Below are 25,411 nucleotides of genomic sequence, written 5' to 3' on the forward strand. Positions count from 1 at the left end.
CCACCTTTACAGGTCGTCCCTCCTGGTTACCCAGATTTGACAAAGGTAGCTGTGGCTGCCTCTTTTAACTGTTACAGGCCGTATGTTTACAGCTAGGTTGGACATAGTATCCCAACATATCAACACACACGGTAAAACAGCATGAGGAGGCTTTGCTGGCTCTCATTATGGAGACTCCAGTCTGCGGGGAAATGTAGACCAGTATCTTTAGAAACCTGTATTTGGTGTTACCCCTCTGCAATGTAAACTAATAACAAATACCCTTCGAAGGACATTCCAATTTATTTAGTTAGATTGACATGTAAAAACAGTTACATTGTAAATATTAGAGAAGAATTGTTCTTGGTGTTTAGAACTGAAGTAGTGAAGTGTATTTGCCAATTGGAGATTATAAATTAGACTATCGAATGTTTGATAGTGAAATTGAAGTATCCGTGGTCGCAATGATTTGTCTTGCAATTAACAAAATAAAAGCCACATTAAACGACATGATTAATCTTGATGCGCCATTTTTCAACATTTGTATTCGATAAAACAAAAATACAGCTGGCCAATAAATGAAACAATTGTCAGTCGTTTGCCTCAAACCGAGTCCCTGACACATTGTTCTTCCGGAGATTACTCATTACATGTTTACAGTTTCCATATTTTCGTTTGTGATCCATTTATTTCTTTCTGTCTCTCTCTCTCTTTGAATCGACTTTCTCAATTTGTATTTTTCTGGATTTGCTGACACCCAAATTTATCAACTTCTTCCCCATCACTCAATTTCCATAAATCAGACTTTAACTCCTGTCGTTCATGGCTGTGCCATTTACCCAGGTTGCCTTGCTGCTCCGTTTCCGACTCAGAATTTCGGAACTTTGCAGCCTGATTTGGTGAGTGTCGCATGGGAAATGTGCTGCCCACAACCTATGCCTTATAATTCTCAGGTTTACCAAAATTCCATTAAAAATTTGTTCAAAGTTTTCATAACTACCGAGATGTATGGGTTTGTCCATGATAAGCCGGTCCAGGGAGACACGTTACAATAATCTATTAAACACGGTGATTGTGAATGGGGTCTCTCAATGGGATTGACATATAATAGTTCCACAGGTTCAAGCAATCCAAGAGAATATTATTGAAATGCTTTAGGGTGTCCTCAACAACAAACAGTAAAATAACTTTCGAGACGGGTCGCACATTGACCCATAAGCTAAAAATGATAAATGAACAACCTTCCTAAATGTGTGTTCAAAGAATGAACTTGTATCCTATCCAATTTTATTTTGCAAACATCGGCAAACCCATGTTTTAGATAGCACTTTTAACGCACCTGAACGTCAAATTTGCTCAGATGATGTACATGGAAGTAGATATTTGAGGGGATAGTGAAACACGTATTTCAGTAATGATGTTTTTGAGAAGCAACTTTCAGGCAATGGGTGGACTGATGCATTTGGAGTGTTTTGAAGTGATGAGGCACGAGGTTGACGGCATGTTGCAGAAGTAGTGAAGATGTCATGGAACTATTTAAACAGAGATATGGAGGGTGTTAGAAACCAAATGGAGATATTACAAAGCTAGTAGTAATCGCCAAAATGAATGAATGAGGAAATATTAGAGACGCACACTCTGCGCCACATGGACAGAGGTGCTTGAGATTCGTGGCTCTTCGGCAGCTTCTCAAGTGCAATTGCGGGTGTGCAACAAATACTGACTTTGTCAGCTTGTCAGATCTCTTGACAAATGAGAGAAACGCAAACGTCTTTCTATGTTTTAAATTAAGGACACATTTAAATATTTACAACGAAGTCTGACTCTGGCATTGTGCGCTTCAAATATTTAATTTGGAAATAAAGCCAAACGATTCCATTTCACTCAATTTCTCATTTGGGAACTGAAAATCACAAAAGGAGAATTAAGTGAATCGTGTTTCGAACTTTCTACTCACCCAACACAATCAGTTTGGTCCCGTCACCAAAGAAATACTCGTAGCTACCAGAGCACAGTATTTTAAACCACTGCTAAAACTACTGAGTTCTCTGAACGGGTCCGGTATATTTAAAATACTGATTACGCTAATTCTGCGTCCACGGCATCCAAATCAAGAGTATCCACACGATTTTCCACGTGTTTACTCATACATGTTTAAAGGATCAGTGTCCCCCCGTGCCCCCCGAGTGTCTTCTTGCGTCCACATAATAAATGCACTGTGTAATGGAAAACGTTCTTTCCACAACCAACCGTGAAACGTCAACGTATGTTGACAATATGCATGATCAGAGTTGACATAACATTGCTGTACTCACCTTTTACAACCAATTTGGTGCCGCTGCCGAAGTAGTACTCATACCCCGAACACAGTGTGAGACGCATGTCAGGAAACTTCATACGGTAACTGAGGTAGCGTTGCTGCCTCTTTCACGTTTGCAGCAGCACTTCACGCCCTCATCAATACATAATTTGAAATAACTTAGCTTTTTATAATCTTTCTGGCTCTACATAATCTTTCTTATCAGCCCATGGTCAAACCGTGTAGATGCGTCGGACTAGGCTATCCAGCCTTTTATTTCCTCTCGATTTGGACATGAGCTATAGGTACCCGAATTTGTTTGAAAAAAAGTTAGGTTTTTCATATTGCTCCGGAAAACTGAGTTAGGGATATGATTATTCAGAATTCATAACACTGATTTTACAGTTCTGAAAATTTCCATTCTATTCAACAATATTTTCCCAGCCTTCAGGAAATAAATGTTGTTCATACCATACTACGAACTAAACAAAAACCACGGATATCGAATGATCCTCATTTTTACCCGCAGTTTCGTGACATTTTTTTACAGCTTTGAGACAAAATGCATATTTCTATACATTTCTACACGATTAATCTGTGCAGTGGAATCATTCAGTACCGTGTGGCATTCATTATTCCTCAACACCCTCTCATTAATAGTTTTTTTTTAATCTATGCGCTCCTTTCTACTGCATTGTTAATAATATTATGCTCGCTTTTTTGTCTAGATTATGGTCTGTATCTTGACCCACTGTATATCTATTTGCCTATCTTGCCATCGGCACGATCCAATAAGATTTGTTCCATAATTATGTACAGGTATTTTAATTTAGGTTTCTTTAATATATACATTTTCCCCAGATTTTATAGTCATTCTTGGTTGAGCAAACAGATCTCTAGTTCAAATACTTATTGAACCCAAAGTTCATAAGAGCATAAGGGATAGGAGCTGAGTAGGCCATTAAGCCCATCGATTCTGCTCCACCATTCAATGACGGCTGATATTTTCTCATCCCCGTTCTCCCCGTAACCCCTGATGCTCTTATTAATCAAGATCCTATCTATTTCTGTTTTTACTACACTCAGTGATCTGGCATCAATTGCTTTATGTGGTTAAGAGTTCTACAGATTCAGCACCCTCTGGCTGAAGACATTCTTCCTCGTTGGTGTTTTAAAATAACCTTCCCTTTAGTCTGAGATTGTGTCCTGTGCTTTTAGTTTTCTCCACAAGAAGAACATCCTCTTCACGTCCACTCTATCCAGGCCATGCAGTACCCTGAAAATTTCAATAAGATCCCCCCTCAACCTTCTAAACTCCAACGAGTAGAGACCCAGAATGAGTAGCGACCCTCAATCGTTCCTCATACGACAATCACTTCTTTCAAAGGATCATTGTTGTGAAACTCCTCTGGATCTTTTCCAAAGGCTAGCACTTTGTTCCTTCAGTACGGGTCCGAAATCTGTTCAACATACTCCAAATGAGGTCTGACCAGAGCCTTATGCAGCCCCATAAGTACCTCCTGGTCTTGTATTCAACCCTCTCAACATGAATTGTAACATTGCATTTGCCTTCCTAAATGCCGACTGAACCTGCACGTTAACCCTAAGACCAATATTTCACTCGCCTACTACTGTTAAGTTAGTGCCATCTCCAAAGTACATGCTCTGGCTATTTGCTGTGCCCACATGATCATGAGACATCAGAAAAATGTACCTGAACAGTGTCCTATCAAGTTAAACTGTTCCGACAATTAATTTATGATGTTTGGCTTTTGGCTAACATAAAAGAGCCAGAAGTCAAATTAAATATTAAGATAGACGATGTTTGAATTTAAAACATCTTCCCCAATGTGTGTCTTTTCATATGCGTGTGCAACTGTCAGTCAATTATTCCAGTTATCGTTTTGTCAATACTGGATGATTAACTGGGAATGAATAATGATTCAGTAAATTCTGCAGGCAATCTAAATCCTGAACAATGTTTGTTTTATCAAATAGAAATATGACTCAGACAAAACGGTTAATGTCGGCCCTTTCGCAAAATGTAAACATTGGTTGCTCCCCGAGCACTATCGCAAACAACAATATTAAAACATTAACAGCAAAATAAATATGTCCATATATATAGACACATCGAAAAATGACTTGATAGATGGTTAGATAGGCAGATTAATTGAGATAGAAAACATACCGACAACAGTCAACTTGGTCCCAGCTCCGAAGTAGTTAATGCTGCTAGAGCACAAAGCTAGATCACTGTATTAAAACCTCCTATCACTCAGTGGCACATATGCCTTCATATCAAGGGATAATATGTAAACAGAGGATCATGGTAACTTAAGGCATATAGAATCATTGTGACTTGCGCATAAACCATTCAGTTTTAAAAAGATTGCTGCAACATTTGCTGAAACTATCGCTCATATGTATCATAGCACGATGCACCTGCCTTTTGTCTATACCCTTTGACACCCTTGCCGAGCAAGATCGAGCAACATTAGAGCAAAACTCTCTCAATCCTCAGCAATTTCTTGAGGTTGCACCGGTTGACGGGGAGACCACCGGTTGCACCAATACTTATGCCCTGCCGCCACCCGTGAACGGCCGAGTAGTGTTCCGAATGCTGCCACCGCCCTCCTCGCCCTCGTTTGGCACTGTCACCAATGGAAATATCTAGAGATAACACCACCTGTCGTTATGGTGGTATTTCTAACGTCTCAGTTCTGACATCAATCTTTATTTTTACCTGAAATAATGCTACTACATGGTTTTCTCCAACATAGTTTGTGAAAATGCATGTAGGCAAATGACCTAAACTTTCTTACGTTTGACACTCCTTTCATTTTGTTCTACTGTCGCAGACGTTCGTGGCTGGCTGCTTGGAATTACATTGTCGCATGTTATTTTTTTCTGAGATTCTTTGCATGTTGTTCCCACACAACCATTGTCCTGCCGGAAAATGATTAGAGCAGTAGCGAATTTGTATTCGTAAGGTAAAGTGCCGAAAGGAATTGATCGAGTTCATTTTGTTCATTCCCACCATCCTCACGCCCCCACCCCACAAGATATGCTATTGAATTGAACAATGTTTATCAGTGTAGGCAATGCGGGCACTTACCTAAAACGACTACTTTGGTCCCAGTTCCGAAGTATGCTTCGTAATTGCTACACAGCCTTACGAGGCTGTCACAAAATCGACCTTGCACCTGTTAAGTCGGAATGCTCCATACCAGTACCTACTGTGGCTGTAACCATCAAGGAGTTGTTGACCCGAGGTCCAGGTGTGGCCAAATCGCCCCTGGAAGCGTCACATCATTCTAATTCGGCATCTTAACATCTTCCGCTTGCCTTGACCTAAATAGCGTTACCAACTAACTATTTATTTATATAGCGTTTCAAGTTTTTAATTGACCGTCCCTGCATTAACGGATTTGGCGCGGATTTGAGGACAGGGAGAGAATTTAAGATGTATATTTTTTACAATGAGTTTGTTTCTGATATACCTCCTTAACAGCGTTTGTTTGAATGTATTTTTTCGGTCTACCTCCACAAGTGGAATTACTTTATATCTATCATTGCGCATGTTTTTAGCTTAAAGGTACGCTGATATCAATCCTTAATTTACTATACATACGGAAACCTAAAACAGGTCGACGTCATCACTTAGTCGCTTTACATATTTCACTATTTCCAATCTGAGGAATGTATTCACTTACCTAATACAACCAGTTTTGTCCCGCTTCCGAAGTATGCTTCTCTGTTGTTACACAGCCGTACGAGGCTGTCACAAAAATCACCTTCGTATCTGGAAGGCGGCGTCTATTCTCCCGAAGAACTGTCTATGTTAATGAACGGTAAATTCTTTACGAACTTAGAGCCAGACTAAACTTTGAACCATTTCTGCTCCGTACCGAATCTACATTTACTACCTTTGGCTCGTTCACCATTAATAGAGTTACCCAGTAATGGTTTAACTGGATAGTGTGCGTAAGCTTTAATTTACCCACAACAGGAATGCAGAAATGTGTCTTTGAGTGTGTGGTGTGGGGAGGGCGGCATGGAGAGCGGGTACGGTAGTAGCAATGCGGGGTTCGAGGGCCTGATTTCCACGGGCTTTTGTACGGGGGTTAGTTTCTGAGAATCAGGCACGAACGTTCTAACTTCAATGTAAATTGTTCGGGTATATCCGTACGAGAGGATATCATTGTCTACCCACCCTCTGAGCTCGATCATTCGGCTTACGACGTTGCTATGTCACTGCTTCATGTTCTATATGTGAGGCAATATAAACTGAGTCTATGCATCCGATCGGCAGCATTTATATTTAATATCTGAACACGACCCCTCCACACTTTTAGCCGCGCAAAGAAATATTTTTTGATTGCCAGATTTCGAACATATACAGATTCAATGAAAACAAAAATGAGGAACATTGTGCCTTTCCAAGGCCAGCTTAAACGACGATCAAACCTAATTCATGACAAGGCCGGAACGCACCCTTTCAAACTGAACGTGGTTGAGAATACTGCAGGCTAAAACTCACAGACCGATTGATGTTTTGGACAACTTTTGAAAAGGCAAGCATAATATTCATCAATACCCTGTGCGGACTACTTAGTTAAGAAGTTGAAGGAAAGATTGACTCACCCAGAATAGTTAATTTGGTGCCTTTACCAAAGTAGTAGACATCTGCAGCACTGTGTCACAACAGCGTCACAAAATGGCTGAAGGTATTTTTCTTTCGAATATCAAAAAATGGAAATCCAAGCTGTCTGGTTCTCTTATGGAAGGCAAGGCCTTGTTCTAACCTTCCTGATAGCATACTAATCTATTAACGGTGCGCCGGTCAATCTGAATTTGTGAACTGCATGCCCACCTTCATAGCGCAAAGATAGAGACTGCCTATCATGGTCTAAGCTTTGGATGTAAACAATCTTGTATGGGTGCAATTATTTACTAATGTCAGGTTGTGCGTTCCAAGCACTGAGCAGTGTCCCATTTTACATGTAACTAACGGGGGACAATACCACCCCAATATAGGTTGATGTTAGCAAAAGTAAATTGGTGTTGTTCGATGATGCAGCAGCCATCTTTCCTTTGTTAGTTAAAAACAACGGGAGCGAGGCCAAGGGATCGATCACCGCACTAAGGTGACAATGGAAAGCCGTCTTTGAATGAAGAATAGACAAAGCGTGTTGAGGCAAAGTTAACAGGCGAAATTAGTTTCTAAGCAGTAAGTTTGGAAATCAAATACCTGAACATTAATCCACGGATAAAACATAATTTTTCTTACCTAATACCGTAAGTTTGGTGCCTGACCCGAAATAGATTGTTGTTCCAGCACAGCAATAGACCACTTGACATCAACCTGCCAAAAAGACAGAACAAATTCGACTATTCATGATCTATGAAGCAGAAGTCAAGTGAGTGCAACGTCCAAAGCAGTTTTCAGCCAAATACGTTTTCCTTGACTAAGTGGGCTCTGCAGGAAGGTACAAATAGTAGAATTTCCTCATGGTATTGCTGCGTGCGAAATGACCGAGCCATTTGTTCTGCTGTTGATTGCGGGAAGGCCGAGGGGTGCGTTGCAGCTGAGAAGTAGTCAATGTTCTCATCAATCACATTTAAAACATTACCCTTCTGGGTAAAAAAAATTGTGTCATATCTTTAATGGATGACGATTCCTAGCAAATTAAGGTGAAAAATGACGCAAATCATTCAATATTCCTGTGATGCTGACGCAGTCATTCCCGCTGCGCTATCCATCAGCACATCTTCTGAGAGGTTTTTGTACGGCGGCTGCATTGACTTTTATCACCGTGCCCCCCCTGTCCCACGCTGATATATACTCATACAAAAAATAACACGAGCGTTACGAGGCTCCGCCTCATCCGTGAGTGCTGAGGGATTCTGTTGGTAATGCCATTTGTGATGAATATGTGGAGGGTGGTTGTTTATTCATCGGAGAACAATTTACATTGGAAGAAACCTCCTGATGTCTCTCGCGCAAGAAAATCAAATGGTCATTCAACCAATTGAAAGTAGGACAGGATGTGGTTATTCAGCGGATACCGGTTGCAAAATAGAGCCATTATGCCCACGAGAGCCTGTGACCCAGGGAAGGTGGCAAGCCCATTTAGCCCTCTAACCTTTCCCACAAAAGACCAGGAGCACAAAACTAAAGAAAGTACTGCGACAATTCGCGACGCTACTCTTTTTAACTTCTTCCCTTCCTTCCTACCTTCCTTCCCTACTTACATCCGCCCTTCCTTCCTTCCGTACTTCCCATTCGTTATTAATTTCTTTCTTTCTTTTATTCTTTTTTTTCTTCATTCATGTATTCATTTACTTATTTATTTCCTTCTCCCTTTCCTTCTTTTTAAAATTTCAATCATCGCCCCTCCTCTTTTCACTACCCCATCTACTAATTTCTCACATTCTGTATTGCTTTATTGCTCCTTTCTCACTAGTGTACCTCGCCGCCCCTACACAAGCGACATTATTTGCTTCATCCCTTGAATTCTTCTTTCCACAAGGTGCATTGGCCCCGGCAAGCATCAGGGGCAGAACGCACTCAGTAGATTGTATTCGCGCCTATCGTACTGTTCTGAATGATCACGCAGAGCATTGTATTCTTGCAAAGCAAAGGGTGCATAGATTCCAGGTGTCCTGGCCGCATTTGTGAGCTGTTATAGTTTTGACTGATCTGATTTCAAACGACCCTGAATCGTGACGAACCTGTCCTAGAAACCTAACATTGTGAACATTATCGTTTTGTTCTCATTTTGTGATGGATGATCTTCGGGTGAAAGAAATGCTAGTCTTCGAACTGAAGAGTTTTCAAAGGTGAATTTATCAGAAAAGTCTAACTTTGATTGAAGGAATAGGACAGGGGCTTCAGGATCGTAACAAGGGACGGCGATACGACAGTCAGGATGTAAGTCATCACACTTTCCCAGTATGCAATGTGAGTAGAATGTGTGAATGCGAATTTTCCTTAATAATAAGTAAATAGACGAAAATGAACTCTGAGAAATAGTATGACTGTGTCCAGAAGTTTGATGAATCGAAATGTCCAGCATTGTGCACAGTTCTGCTATTAATCCTGGCGAAGAAATTGTGTAAAGATATCAACGTAGGTACCGCAATAATTGACAACGAAGTGAAAGGTTATACACATCGTGAGTGATTTAACTATCTGGTAACATTTTTTCTGGCAAGCGAGGCAGCTGATGGTGACTTGACATAAATAAATCAAATTTCGAAAAGCATTGATATCATGTACGTGTGGGGGAGTTCGTAATTAACGGTCGTTAATGTCAGAAAGTAACATGTCACTCGGGCAATGAAGTAGACAATTTCCGAAACATGACTGGAGAATATCGAACTCAATATCGTATTGGGTTCTGTGATGTGAATAGAGGGCTGTTTAAACAAATATGGGAAAATGCGGCATGGAGCTGTATTTACGTTATTTTTATTTGGAATCTCAACGTCATTGGAAGCACGAAACTATTTAAGGAATGAGATTTAGCGAGAATACTGCAGGCCAATGTTGACCACAGAAATCAATATGGGCCTCATTTCCAGTTCCGGTGCTGGAATACTTCATAATTCAGAGGATATATGTCAATTCTCGTAAACCCACATGTTTGCGTCTGGTCGTATGACATAATGTATATTCAAATGTCCACAACAGCGCGTGAGAAGTATTGCCCGGTCTGTGACTATTTGCAGGGCGCGAGAGGAACGGTAAACTATATTTAATGAACCAGTTCGAGACAATTTAATGTTAATGTTATGTTTAAGTCGTAGTTTGAAACATGCCAATGTGTCAGTAATAGAGTAGGACTCCGCTGTCGGAGGACCTGTCCTGACAGAAAGCTACGTTTGTTGAACTTCCGTCACGGAGCGAGCGTTTCCCTGCAGGTGGATGAGGATTGATGTAATGCTGCACCAAGGAAGCGGCCGCACTCACCGAGTGGTGCTTTCCGTAGGATCAGCACCGATTGAGGCAGCAATGTCGGAGAGCTCCTGCTGAGATAGGGCTGTGCTGTGTCAGTTAAGGGTGAGGAAATTTTACGGTGCCAAATAATACATCATGAGTGAAACCTAAGCTTTCATTCAAACGCATTGTTGGTGGATACAAATGATCCCAAACTCACTCTTGCCAATAGCAGCTTCAGAGGTTTGCCAATATCCTGTTACTATATCGACGAACATCAGGATAATCTTGCTAATATCCTGTAAGAAACATTATCACCACGAAATTCGCTCAAACAAGTTACGTGGGCCATTGTTCCAGTGTGTTTGTGGTATCCAGCTGGACAAAAATTAGCTGTTCTGTTCCCTCCCTACTGTATAGACGTCAGTCCAAAAATATTTTCCATTATCGGTAATGCTCCGCTGTGACCCTGATGCTGTTAAGACAATATAGCATTGGTCTCATGTTTTTATTAAGAGGGGAATTAAAATAGGAACTGATAACATGTTTCACGGTTCTCACCTAACCCGTCACAAATTGTAAAATAATACATGTCATTGTGATTGAGGAAAACAGTGCATGAGGAAACTTTAAGTCCCTGCGCCCCCGGAGGTGGCGAAGGGACTACACTGTACTCATGGTGATTATCTTCTGAATTTCGTTACTAAAACATCGACTTCCAGCCAGTGCAATAGAGCGTTAACGGGTGCATGTCCTCTGTCATTTATTTTCAATAAGCCGTGCTTATAATTATTGGCTCGTGTAAATACGGTGAGGACATAGCAACGGACGTAACCTTCAACCTCCTCTAATGTTTCTGGATCTAAGATGCAGAACGTTCAGCAGGGCTGAGTTAACAGCGCATCTTTAATGATGTCAGCGCCAGTGACAAGGACTTAATTATTCAGAGGACGCTGCATAGGGTGGATTTTCATATACAGAAGTGCCAATTTCATAGTGCAGAAGCAGTAATATAAGAAAAGACAGAGTGTGCCGTAGATGTGGAAAGCTGAAGAGTTACAGATTCTAGTCGAATACCATTCTTGAAACAACGGTTCTATGCCATTGAAACGTTGTGTGGATAAAGAACATCTGGAAGAAATAGTGACATTAAATAACGAGACGATGCAGCGTGCTTGGCTTCAGTGATTCAAAGATCTAGTGATTTAGCCATATGGCACTTCACTCACCTCCAGCCTGTGTTGCAGCCAAAATGCAAACGCACTGTTGTGTTCTTTCATGGGATGTTGGCGGCGCTGTCTGCGGCAGGAATTGTTGCCGATCCCTAAATGCCCTTAAGTTATGTGCACACCACATTGCGTGGTTGAAATCACTACACTCTTCGGAACAGTAGGCCATTCTGCCCCTCACGTCTTCCCGTCGTTTAGCAGTTGACCTGTAGCCAAACTCCATTCACGTGTCTTTCGCCCATTTCCCTTAATATGTTGCTAAACAAAAATCTATCCATCTCAGAGTTAAAATTAACAACGTTTATAGCTTCAGCTGCTGTTTTGTGGTAGAGAGTTCAAAACCGTATAACACCTCAAACTTCCCTCTCCCCCGCCTCCCCCTTCCTTGCCCCCTCGAAAATCTGGTGGCCACTGCAATTATTGGCTGCCATCGTGGATTTGTTGAATTCAAATTTCCAACATTCCCTTTCAGGATTTCAACTCGTCTCAGATAATTGCTGCGAGGTTCCAAATTAAACAATTATTAAACCTCTCCCATCACCACACTGCATGCCCCATCACCACCATACCACCACTGCTAACTAAAAAATGTGCAACTCACTATCGGTAACCACATAACTTGATCTTGTATGAAAGAAAATGAAGAGACGAAGAAGACAAATTGCGTAACAATCCCATATTGCCTAAAACATTAATGAAGTTCATTTGAAGATGTAACATGCCATGCGGATACAGGGGGACCGGTAGATGAAATGTACTTCGATTTTCCAAAGGCATAAAATACTGTGCATTACTGAATTATTTACCTATTATTTGCGAAATACAATAGGTTTTTGGGTGTCTGTGCCAATGCACTTGCATTGTCAGGAGAATAGTTATGGAACAGAAATCATCCTGATAAACATGGAATTTTAAGGTTGGTCGGCATTGTCATGTTGAGATCAACCTTTAATTTTTAATATACTGCGAAAGTAGAACATTAGGTCAATATTTCAGTACTTAGGTGTTTCATTCATCCACGCTTGTGATCCATTTGCCTATTACGTATTTGGTTGAGAATTGGGTGTTACATAAATTCCACCCGCGTGTCATTGTAACAGTATACAAAGATTCTGAGCAATTTTTCCATTACGCGCTTAATAGGCCGAGATGTAAGGCTCTTCCTCCTCGAGCCTCTACTCCTGTTAAATAAGATCATTCCCTGCTCTCGCTGAGGTCTTAAGTTGCCATATGGCCACAGGCTGCTTTCCCCTTTGAGGGGAAGTGCTGACTAGTGGTGATTTAATCTCACCGAACCTACGGTTAGGGGCAAGATTCAGAAGGAGGCGGGGTGACTTCATTAATAACCTCAGCCAGTAAAGAGATTGAACCCGCATAGTTACCCTTAACAGCCGCCCAGCCAACTTAGCTGAACCGGCCTCGACCAATTAAGACCACGCATTAAGTCCAATTGGCTGCCTCCGCTGGTAGATATAACATCTGTGTAACTCAGCCGCGAATCTGTTCAATGATCCAACTTCCATTGTCCTCCTGGAAAGAGAGTCACAAAGACTAAGAACCTTCTGACAAAAGAATATCTCTCTTCCTCTCTGTTCTAAATGCAAGATCCCTCATTCTAAACGACACTTCCTCTTTTAGGTTCTCCCAGGATGTGAAATAAATTCATCACTAATTGCGCAAAAATCCTGTGAGTAGAAGCTCAATCTGCCAATCGTTTGTTCCCAAGTTAAACTCTTGATCCCTGCGACAAGCTTGGTGAAATGCTTCCAAACCAGGTGTACTACCACCAAATAATGAGATCGACGCGAGACACAGTACTATGAGTTTAGTCTCACCAATGCCTTACACCATGGTAATTGTATACGTCACCGTCTTGCAAGCCAAACAGGCATCCCATTTGCATTTGTAATTATTTGTTGTAGCTGCGTGCCATTTTTAATTGTGATGAATTTATAATGACCTCAATATCCCTGTGTTTATCTGAGTTCTATACTCTTCGTCGATTTTAAGACTATTCTGCCCACCAAGACAACTTGGAAACCGCACAGTTTTCAACAAAATATTAAGATGCCAAATATTACCGACTGACTTAACTCACTATCGGTTTGCGAACTATTTGAGTCATTAACTCATCGGGTTACCTTCTTACGTTTATTCCATCAACAAATGTGTTTGCAATAACCTCAGTTTCATCATCAAATCCATTAATAGTGATCACATTTAGGTGCAAATTCGACATTAATTTGGTTCTGGAACAAAATATTGATCTGGATCATACTGAGAACATAAGAGAGGATCAGCTAACTTGTGTATACATTCGGCGTAGTATTTTGAAATAGTTTAAGATCTTTGTTTTTTGAACATGTGGCAAAACACGTGCAGGACTAGATTATGCACCCTCTTCTACCATTAATCCGGAGTGCATATGTTGAGTGATATGTAATATATTTGATTGCATTACCCTTAGAATCCGGGGATTTGTTCCAACGTGCAGGTCAGCAGATTTGGCTACAAAACGCTTAGTTTACCCATGCAATTCACAGTGTCGCAGATGGTTACAGCATGGAAAGAGGCCCTTCTGCCCAGCTTGTCCATGCCGCCCAGTTTCTATCACTAACCTGGTCCCACATGCCCGCGTTTTGCCCATAACGGTCTATACCCACCCTGCCCATGGAACTGTCTAACTGCTTTTTAAAGGAAAACATTTGACGCGCCTCTACCAAGTGCTCACCACTCTGTGTGTGATAACATTTCCACTCTGGTCTCGTTTCTATCTCTCATCTGTCACCTTATACCTATGTCCTCTCGTTCTAGACATTTCTATCTTTGGGAAAAGATGTTGACTATCTACCTTATCTGTGCTCCTCGTTATTTTAGAAACCTCTATAAGATCGCCCCTAAGCCTCCTACCCTCCCGGGGAAAAAGACCAGCCTCTCCTTATATCTCGGGCCATCAAGTCCTGGTAGGAAGAGGCAGCACGATGGTACAGTGGTTAGCAATGCTATCTCACGGCGCCGCTTTCCAAGATATAGTTTGAGTACATTAGATTGGTCGTTCTTTGTACAATGTGTGCAGGAGGGTTTCCTGACACAATATGTTGACAGGCCAACAAGAGGCGAGGCCACATTGGATTTGGTTTTGAGTAATGAACCAGGCCAGATGTTAGATCTGGAGGTAGGTGAGCACTGTGGAAACAGTGACCACAATTCGGCGACCTTTATGTTAGTGATGGAAAGGGATAAGTATACCCCGCAGGGCAAGAGTTATAGCTGGGGGAAGGGCAATTATGATGCCATTAGACATGACTTAGGATGTGTAGGTTGGAGAAGTAGGCTGCAAGGGTTGGGCACACTGGATATGTGGAGCTTGTTCAAGGAAAAGCTATTGCATGTTCTTGATAAGTACGTACCAGTCAGGCAGGGAGGAAGGGGGTCGAGCGAGGGAACCGTGGTTTACCAAAGAAGTGGAATCTCTTGTTAAGAGGAAGAAGGAGGCCTATGTGAAGATAAGGCGTGAAGTTTCAGTTGGCGCGCTTGACAAGGAAGTGAGGAAGGATCTAAAGAGAGAGCTAAGACGGGCAAGGAGGGGACATGAGAAGTCTTTGGCAGGTAGGATCAAGGAAAACCCAAAAAGCTTTCTATAGGTATGTCAGGAATAAAAGAATAACTAGGGTGAGAGTAGAGCCAGTCAAGGACAGTGGTGGGAAGTTGTGTGTGGAGGCTGAGGAGATAAGCGAGATACTAAATGAATACTTTTCGTCAGTATTCACTCAGGAAAAAGATAATGTTGTGGAGGAGAATGCTGAGCCAGGCTATTAGAATAGATGGCATTGGGGTGCGTAGGGAAGAAGTGTTGGCAATTCTGGACAAGGTGAAAATAGATAAGTCCCCGGGGCCTGATGGGATTTATCCTAGGATTCTCTGGGAAGCCAGGGAAGAGATTGCTGAGCCTTTGGCTTTGATTTTTATGTCATCATTGGCTACAGGAATAGTGCCAGAGGATTGGAGGATATCAAATGTGGTCCCTTTGTTCAAGAAGGGGAGTAGAGATAACCCCGGTAACTATAGGCCGGTGAGCCTCACGTCTGTTGTGGGTAAAGTCTTGGAGAGGATTATAAGAGATACGATTTATAATCATCTAGATAGGAATAACATGATTAGGGATAGTCAGCATGGTTTTGTGAAGGGTAGGTCATGCCTCACAAACCTTATCGAGTTCTTTGAGAAGGTGACTGAACAGGTAGACGAGGGTAGAGCAGTTGATGTGGTGTATATGGATTTCAGTAAAGCGTTTGATAAGGTTCCCCGCGGTCGTCTATTGCAGAAAATACGGAGGCTGGGGATTGAGGGTGATTTAGAGATGTGGATCAGAAATTGGCTAGTTGAAAGAAGACAGAGGGTGGTGGTTGATGGCAAATGTTCAGAATGGAGTTCAGTTATGAGTGCCGTACCACAAGGATCTGTTCTGGGGCCGTTGCTCTTTGTCATTTTTACAAATGACCTAGAGGAGGGCACAGAAGGTTGGGTGAGTAAATCTGCAGACGATACTAAAGTCGGTGAAGTTGTAGATAGTGTGGAAGGATGTTGCAGGTTACAGAGGGACATAGATAAGCTGCAGAGCTGGGCTGAGAGGTGGCAAATGGAGTTTAATGTAGAGAAGTGTGAGGTGATTCACTTTGGAAAGAATAACAGGAATGCGGAATATTTGGCTAATGGTAAAATTCTTGGTAGTGTGGATGAGCAGAGGGATCTCGGTGTCCATGTACGTAGATCCCTGAAAGTTGCCACCCAGGTTGATAGGGTTGTGAAGAAGGCCTATGGTCTGTTGGCCTTTATTGGTAGAGGGATTGAGTTCCGGAGCCAGGAGGTCATGTTGCAGCTGTACAAAACTCTGGTACGGCCGCATTTGGAGTATTGCGTACAGTTCTGGTCGCCTCATTATAGGAAGGACGTGGAAGCTTTGGAACGGGTGCAGAGGAGATTTACCAGGATGTTGCCTGGTATGGAGGGAAAATCTTATGAGGAAAGGCTGATGGACTTGAGGTTGTTTTCGTTAGAGAGAAGAAGGTTAAGAGGTGACTTAATAGAGGCATACAAAATGATCAGAGGGTTAGATAGGGTGGACAGTGAGAGCCTTCTCCCGCGGATGGAGGTGGCTAGTACGAGGGGACATAGCCTTAAATTGAGGGGTAATAGATATAGGACAGACGTCAGAGTTAGGTTTTTTACGCAAAGAGTGGTGAGGCCGTGGAATGCCCTACCTGCAACAGTAGTGAACTCGCCAACATTTTGGGCATTTAAAAGTTTATTGGATAAGCATATGGATGATAATGGCATAGTGTAGGTTAGATGGCATTTAGTTCTTGACTTCCCATGTCGGTGCAACATCGTGGGCCGAAGGACCTGTACTGCACTGTATCGTTCTATGTTCTATGTTCTATTCGATCCCGGCTCTGGGTCACTGCGCATGTGGAGTTTGCACATTCACTCCGTGTCGCCCCCACAGCCCAAAGATGTGCATGGTAGGTAATTGGCCACGCTAAATTGCCACTTAATTGGAAAAAAATTAATTACGCACTCTAAATTCATTTTTTTAAAAACGTCCTGTTGGCATCCTCGTAAATCTCTTCTGCACTCTTTTCGTTTAACAATGCATTTCCTATAACAGGGTGACCAGAACTGAACACAGTATTCCATTTGTTGTCTTACCAATATTTTGTACAACTTCAACAAGACGTTCCAACTCCTGTACTCAATACTCTAACCAATAAAACTTAGCATGCTGAATGCCTTCTTCACCACCCTGTCCACCTGCGACCTCACTTTCAAGGAGCTATGACCCTGTACCCCTTAATCTCTTTGTTCTGTAACTATCCCCGAACTGCCTACCATTGACTGAGTAGTCCCTGCCCAGGTTTTATCGACCAAAATGCATCACCTCAAATGCATTCGTCCAAATTAAAAAAATTTTTTTTTTAGAAGGGCAGCACGGTAGCATTGTGGATAGCACAATCGCTTCACAGCTCCAGGGTCCCAGGTTCAATTCCGGCTTGGGTCACTGTCTGTGCGGAGTCTGCACATCCTCCCCATGTGTGCGTGGGTTTCCTCCGGGTGCTCCGGTTTCCTCCCACTGTCCAAAGATATGCAGGTTAGGTGGATTGGCCATGATAGATTACCCTTAGTGTCCCTTAGTGTTGCGTTGGGTTATGGGGATAGGCTGGAGGTGTTAACATTGGGTGGGGGGCTCTTTCCAGGAGCCGGTGCAGACTCGATGGGCCGAATGGCCTCCTTCTGCACTGTAAATTCTATGAAATACCCAATTCATTTTCTCCAATTAAGGGGCAGTTTAATGTGGCCAATTGACCTACCCTGCACATCTTTGAGTTGTGGGGGTGAAACCCACGCAGACACGGGGAGAATGTGCAAACATCACATGTACAGCCGGGATCGAACCTGGGACCTCGGTGCCGTGAGGCAGCAGGGCTAACCCACTGCGCCACCATGCTGCCCTGCATTTGTCCAAATTAAACTTCATCTCCCATCCATCGACCCACTGGCCTAATTGGTCAAGATTATATAAAACTTACTTCACTATCGACGATGCCAGCAATCGTGGTGCCATCTGCAAACTTACTAACCATGCCTCCTACATACTCGTCCAAAGCATTTATATATACGACAAATAACAGTGGACACAGGACCGTTGCCTGAGGCACACTGCTGGCCACAGACCTCCAGTTTCAAAATCAAGCCTTCAGAACCACCCTTTGGCTTCGGTCACCAAGCCAATTTCGTATCCAATTGGGTATCTCACCCTGGATTTCGTGGAATTAACCTTTGCAACAAACTAGCATGCAATGCCTTGTCAAACGCCGTCGAATGTCCATGAAGACAACGTCGGCTGCCCTGCCCTCATGTACCTTAGTGTTTATCCCTTCAAATATCAAAATCAAATTCGTGAATTATGACTTACCCTCATAAAGCCATGCTGACTTTCCATAATTTGCCCTTGCCTGTCTAAATGCCCATAGATTATGTCCCTCAGAATACATTCTAACAACTTGACCACAACGGAAGTAAAGCTCACCGGCCTGTAGTTCCTAAGCTTATCCCTCCAGCCCTTCGTAAACAAGAGCACACTATGTGCTATCCTCCAATCTTCAGGCACCTCTCTTGTGGCTGTCGATGATTCAGATATCTCATCTAGGGGGCTGGGAATTTCAAACCCAGCCTCTAGCAATATTCTGGGATACATTTCATCAGGTCCATCAGGGGATTTATCCATCTTGCTGCGCTTTAATACCTCCAGGAGCAACTTCTTTGTAATATGTACACTCCTCAAGACACAACTTGTTATTTCCCGACCTGCCCTAACATTCGCGTCTTTCTCAACTATAAATGCTGACGAGGAATATAAATTTCGGATCTCTCCCATCCCTTCTAGATCATCACAAAGATTTCCTTATTTATCCTTCAGAGGCCCTATCTTCCCCCTAATTATTCGTGTGCCCACTATCTATCTGTAAACGCTCTTTGGATTTTCCTTTGCCTTTTCTGCTAACACAATTTAATATCCCATTTTTGCCCTCCTGATTTCTCTCTTAACACTACTCCGACAAGCTGTATTCTTTCCAAGGTATCCACTTGATCCTGGCTGCCAATACGTGTCATATGCTTCCTTCTTCCTCTTATTAACACTTTTTTGAAATACTCCCATTTACCTCCTGTCCCCTTGCCTGTAAACAGACTCCCCAGTCAACTTTTGAAAGTTCCCGCCTAATACCAACGAAATTGTTCTTTCTCCAATTTAGATTGATCCATTGGACCAGAAAGATCATTCTCCATAGCTATATTAAAGCTAATGGAATTATGGTCAATGGTCCCAAAGTGATCCCTCACTAACGCTTCCGTCTGCTGTCCTTCCTTATTCCCCAAGTTGAGATCAGGTTTTGGAACGCCCCCCCTCTCCCCCCTCTCCCTCCCCTCTCCCCCCCTCCCCCCCTCTCCCTCCCCTCTCCCCCCCCTCTCCCCCCCTCTCCCCCCCTCTCCCCCCTCTCCCCCCCTCTTCCCCCCTCCCCCCCCTCTCCCCCCCTCCCCCCCTCTCTCCCCCCCTCTCTCCCCCCCCTCTCCACCCCCCCTCTCCCTCCCCCCCCCTCTCCCTCTCCCCCCCCCTCTCCCCCCCCCCTCTCGTCCGGACATGCACATATGAAATGAGGAATTATTCCTGAATATTCTCGACAAATGTATCTTTATCTAAACCCGTCGATCTCTTGCTGTCCCAGTTAATGTTGGGTAAGTTAAACTCCCTTACTATTAACACCCTATTTTTCCGTCAGTGATCTGTAATCTCCTTACATATTTGCTTCTCGATTTCCCGCTGACTATTTGGGAGCCTGTAGTTCAATCCTATCAAAGTGATCCCTCCCTTCGTATAGACTAATCTTGAATTTATATCGATAACTCAATAATCTTGACCTTAAATAGGTGCATTAGCTGCACTTATTTGACTTCCAACATGAACCTGGAACGCTACTGTGACGTGTGGAGTGACATGCTGAAGAGATTGAAAATGCATTATGGCTTGCTGGGCGAATTGTGGGCAACAATATCAGACGATACCTACTCACCAATGACAGGCGCATTTAGCCCAGTTGTTATTCTCCAGGGTCATGCTAACCTTGACTTCATTGCAGCGTATGTTCAAACATGGACAAATGAGCTGAACTCAAAAAGTGACATTCGAGTGGTTGTCCTTCATGTCAAGGCAGCATTTCAATAAGGGCCGCCTGCAAAGTGGCGTAAATAGGAATAAGGGGAAACTCTCAACTGGTTGGGGGTATGGCTAGCACAATGGAAGACACTTCTGATTTTAGTCGATCAATAATCTCGTTCCCTGGCGAAACGTCAGTTGTTCCACAGGGTAGTCTTCTCAGCCCATCAATCTTCAGGTGCTTCATAAATTACTATTCCCCCTTCATAAATCAAATGCTGGATTGGTCACTCATGTTTTCATCATGATCAGTACAATTCGGCGATTCTATGATGCGGAGGTACCCTGTGCCCAGCTCTCGCAAGATCAGTAACACATTCTGAGTTGGGCTGACAAGTGGTAACCGCAATTTGAGCCACATAATTAACAGACAATGACCATCTTCGACAAGAGAGAACCCATCCACCGCCCGTTCACAATCAATGGCATGACAATCGCGGAATCATCCACTATCAATGTCCTGTAAACCCCAACATTTAAAATTAATTTTTACGGGATGTAGGCTTCGCTGCTATGACAGCATTCTTTGCCCATCCTTACTTGCTGTTGAGAAGGTGGGCGGTTTTGAGCTTCCTCTTGAAACGTTGTGTTCCGTGTTGAGTAGGTACACCCACTATGCTATTAGTTCAAGGAATGTTGACGCAGTGACAGAAGGAAACGGCGACATATTTTCAAATCAGGATGGTAAGTGACTTGGAGGGGAACTTGCAGGTGGTGGTATTACCATGTATCTGCGACCCATGTCCTAGATGACAACGGACGTGGGTTGGAAAGTTAATGCATGGGGTGCCTTGGTGAGCTCCTGCAGTGCATCTGGTACATGGTACAAACTGCTGCTGCTGTGCATCAGTTGTGGCGCGAATGAATGTTCACGCACGGGTAACAATGAAGTGGGCTATATCTTTGTTCCTTAATGGTGACGAGCTTCTTTAGGTTCTTCTGGAGCAGCCGTCATCCAGGCGATTGGGGAGTATTCCATCATGCTTGTAGACTTTGGTGAATGAGAAGGTGAGGAACTCACCACAGGATTCGTCATCTCTGACCTGCTCTTGCAGCCACAGTATTTATATGGCTGATAGAGTTCAATTTCTGCTGAATGGTAACTCACAAGATGTTGATCATGGATGATTCCGTGATGGCAATGCCATTAAATGTTAAGGGGAGATTCTTTGGACAACATGTGGGGAGAAGACTAGTAGGAAGTGTCTGCAAATAGTGCACTGTGCTTTTAGCTCTTTTCGCAGTTTTTGAGGGTATTTGTGTTCAAACCCCCACTCGTTTATTGGAATGAAGTGCCCACATAGAAGAAATTCCCATGATCAAGAAGAAAAAGCCTTAATGCTGACGTTCGTCGCCTCAGTCGGAGGCTTCGAGTGGCTCGTCAATGGAGAAAATGGTGAAAGCAGCTACTGCGACATCGGCCACTCCACTAACGGCCGGGGTGCTTGCCGACAAAGGGGCAATGCGTGCACTGAGGGGAAAGAACGCCATCAGGCTTGTCTAGGATGGCGGAGCAAAGCTGATAAAGACGCGGCGGCGTGGAGTGGGAGGGGCGGCTTAGTTGTTGAACAAAGCCACCCTCCATAACCGTTAAGTTCGATTTGGTGTGGTTTCCCCAGCACAGCTGAAAGGGACATTGGAGGGGAATTACTATATTTTTGATGTACCAGAGAAGGCTGATTCATTTGTAAAAATATCATCGACTGACCTCCGTTGGCGGCTGTGACGTGAGTGTTTGCACACAAGGCAGCTCCTACTTAAAGGCACAGAAAATACCTCTTTTTACTCGATAGTGGGTGGAATTTTGATGAAACGCTATAAGCGAAGGTGGGAGGAGTAGTTTCCCCCAAGAGTGGAATATCTGCTGGTTACCCAACTCGGCAGAAGACAGTGAGAGACCTGTGGTGCAGCAGCCGGTTAGAGCGGCTGCGGACAAAGGAATGGTGCAAGGTGGAAGGCCCAATATGGAGCAGTTAATGGCTTTTATTAAGGAGGGAGGAGATGTAGGAGGGTTGCTGGAAGGCCATCGAAGGAGCTGTGGCACCTCTGAAGAGGTCAATGGAACGCGTGGCGAAGTGTTTGGAGGCTCAGGATTTGGACAGTCGGGAGATGGAATGAGTGATCTCGGACCACAATGATCGTGCGGTGGCTCTGGAGGCAGAGGTCGGGTTCCGAGGAGACCTTTGTAAAACGTCGAGGGCCAAGGTGGAGGAGCTGGATCATACCACGAGAAGACAGAACCTGCGAATTGTGTTCCTGTCTGAAGGAGTGGAAGGTATGAATGCAATGAGAAATATCTCGAAGATGCCGGCGCGACTGATCGTGGATCGTCTGCCATATAAGGCCGCTGAAGGCAGACGTCAATAGTTTTGAAGCCGTCACGGGCAGTGCTTTGTGGAGAAAAATTTGTGGAGAAAGAGAAGTTTTTCCATTGGGCCAGGGAGAAGCGCACGTCCACTTGGCGGGAATAAAGTTCGGGTTTATCAGGACATTGGAGACGAGTTGGAGAAGCGGCGGGAAGGGATCAACAATGCCAAGGCAGTGCTGTATCGGCAGTGAAACAGGTTTGGGGAGCTCTACCCGGCGAAATTATGGGTGACATTCGCAGGCCTGGAGCATTACATCGACACCCCAAAGGCGTCCAAAGACTTCATTAAAGAGCATAAGCTGGGGTAGAACTGAATAGACAATGATTGGGAACCGGGGTACTGGCACTTCGTAGTGTTTGGAAAAGTGGATTAAGGGATTGGGGAATTTTAGTCCCCTCCAGTTTGGAGTGTGTCCCTTTTTTGGGTTTGCTGTTTGCTGTTGGGATTGTAAGGGGTTGTAGGGGTAAAAAAATTATGTGGCGATGGATGTTCCCATCCCTCCTATTTTATGGAATTGTTTATGTTTAACATCTGTTTGTTTGTTTTTGGAGAAGGCAGCCTGGTGTTCAGGAGAAGACTTTATTTGGGTGGGGGAGGGTAATGTCAGGAAGGAGCCTTCTTCCTTGAGGTGAGGACTTGGAGGAGAGTCAGAGGGTAGTCATTGGGCGCTGCCTTTCCGCAGCGGCTGCCATGCTCGCAGGGGATGCTGGGGAACGGAAGTCAGGTGTTGGGGAGAAGGTCGAGAGGGATGGCGGAGGCAGCGTGTGTGTGGAGAGAGGGTAAGGGGGTAAGGGAAGCAGGTTGTTGCGACGTGTCAGGGGGTAAGAAATTACATGGTCAGGTGCGAAGAAGGGGCCATCTGAGATGGGCTAGGTATAGAGTGGGATTAAGTGCACGGGAGTTAAGTGGAGACACTGGACGCTGGAGGGGATTGGAGGCGTAAGCCTCCGGTAAGGCTCGTAATGTAGAACATCCAGGGACTGAATGGGCTCCTTAAAAGCTCGTGGGTGTTCGTGCACCACAGGAGTATGAAAGCAGGGGTGGTCTTTTTGCAGGAGACACACCTCCGTGTGAAGGACCAGGTTAGGATAAGGACGGGGTGGGGTGGGCAGATTTTCCACTCGGGGTTTTATTGGAAATCGCGGGGTGGCGATGTTAATGAGCAACAAAACGGGATTGATGAGTTCAAAGGAGGTGAGGAATCCGGATGGGAAATATTCGATTGTGAGTGGTGTATTGGAAGGGGCGCTGGTGGTGTTGGTGACTGTGTGCCCCATATTTGGATGATGTGAATTTACATGGGGTTGCTGGCAGTTATCCCGGATTTGGCCATGCACCAGTCGATCATTGAAGCAGATTTTAACTGTGCCCTAGAGCCATGGGTGGAAAAGGTTAGCCCCAGCTCTATGAGTAGCGAACGAATGGCAAGAGAGATGGGGGTGCGGGGGTTATGGAGAGAATGAGTATGGTGGGCCTAAGGTGTAGTCGAGCATTGATTACTTCGTAGTGAGTAGGGAGATTTTGGTTGGGTTGAAGGGGGTTGAAAATGCGGGAATAGTTATGTCGGACCAGGTGCTCCACTGGTTGGAGATTTGGTTTAGATCGAGATTAGTGCAGAGGCCGGGGTTGAGGTTTAATTCGGGATTGTTGGCAGAGGGAGTATTCCAGATATCCCACCGTGGAGGGTTTGGCGAGGAGAAAAATGTTGCAGAGGGAGTTGGGCAGGCTGTCAATGGGGGGAGGGGTGGGGGGTGGGATCGGGCAAGTCCGTGGGGGAAAGAGAGGTACAGTATGAGTATGGGAAGAAGGCGAGGCGTATGCTGGCACAGACGCTGCAGAGGCAGGCTGTATCCAGGTAAGTATTAAAGATACGGACTGGGGCTGAGAATGTGCTACCGGAGCTGGGGACTTTACGAGCATGGGTATTTTCTCGACGAGCTGGAATCTACCCAGGTGGATGAAGCAAAGAGGCAGCAGTTGGTGGAGTCCCTGGTCTGAGGCAGGTACTGGATAGCATCAGGGGCATGAAGTCGGAGAAGGGCCCAGGGCCACATTGGTACCCAGCAGAATTTTCTGAAGAATTTGCGACGGACCTGGCAGCATGTCTGTTGGGGGCGTTTAATGATGTGCTGTAGAACGGGGAGTTGCTGGAGATGATGACACAAACAGTTATTCACTTTATTCTTTAAAAGTGTTACTCACTGTCAGTTGTTTAAGGGTTTAGTTTAATGTTGGGGGTTGCATTAATTTGAACTTTTGATTGTTTATTGTGTTCTTTTTGTATTGCAAATTTAATTATCTGTTCTTATTACTGTGTTTCGAACACTAAAACTTGCAATAAAAATGTATTTTGAAAAAGAGATGGTTTAATTCCCTCTTATTAGAGATGGTCGTTGCCTGGCAATGGTCTGGCGTGAATATTAGTTTCACCTTGTCAGCCCTAGCCAAGATATTATCCAGGTTTTACTGCATTTTCCCGTGGAATGCGTCAGTGTCTGAGGAGCTGCAAATAGTGCTGAGTAGTGAAGCCATCATTGAAATCTGCACATATGATCACTTATTGGAAGGAATATAATTTATGAAGCAGCTAGGGATTGTTGGTCCTAGGCCACGAGCCGAAGCAAATCATTTAGTGATGTCCAGGGAACAGGATGGCTAACCTGCAACAACCATACCCATCGTTCTTCGAGCGAGGAGTGTCCCCAATATATTGAGATTTTTCACTCTGATTCCCACTGACCAGTTTTGCTGGGGCTACCTTCATCCATACTCGATCAAATTATGCCTTGATGTCAAGGGCAATCACTCTCATCTCACCTC

General features: G+C 44.0%; 1 protein-coding gene across 1 annotated transcript in view; it reads right to left on the reverse strand.

Annotated features, from left to right (window-relative positions):
• The window catches only part of LOC119967890 (immunoglobulin lambda-1 light chain-like), a 71,369-nt gene that overhangs the window by 7,782 nt on the left and 38,176 nt on the right, over positions 1-25,411 (reverse strand). The window contains exon 3 of the mRNA XM_038800983.1: positions 5,397-5,443. Within this exon, the coding sequence (XP_038656911.1) occupies positions 5,397-5,443 (47 nt within the window). The remainder of the gene's footprint in view (positions 1-5,396; positions 5,444-25,411) is intronic.

The sequence above is a fragment of the Scyliorhinus canicula genome, chromosome 6 (genome assembly GCF_902713615.1).
Source record: "Scyliorhinus canicula chromosome 6, sScyCan1.1, whole genome shotgun sequence".
Taxonomy (NCBI): Eukaryota; Metazoa; Chordata; class Chondrichthyes; order Carcharhiniformes; family Scyliorhinidae; genus Scyliorhinus; species Scyliorhinus canicula.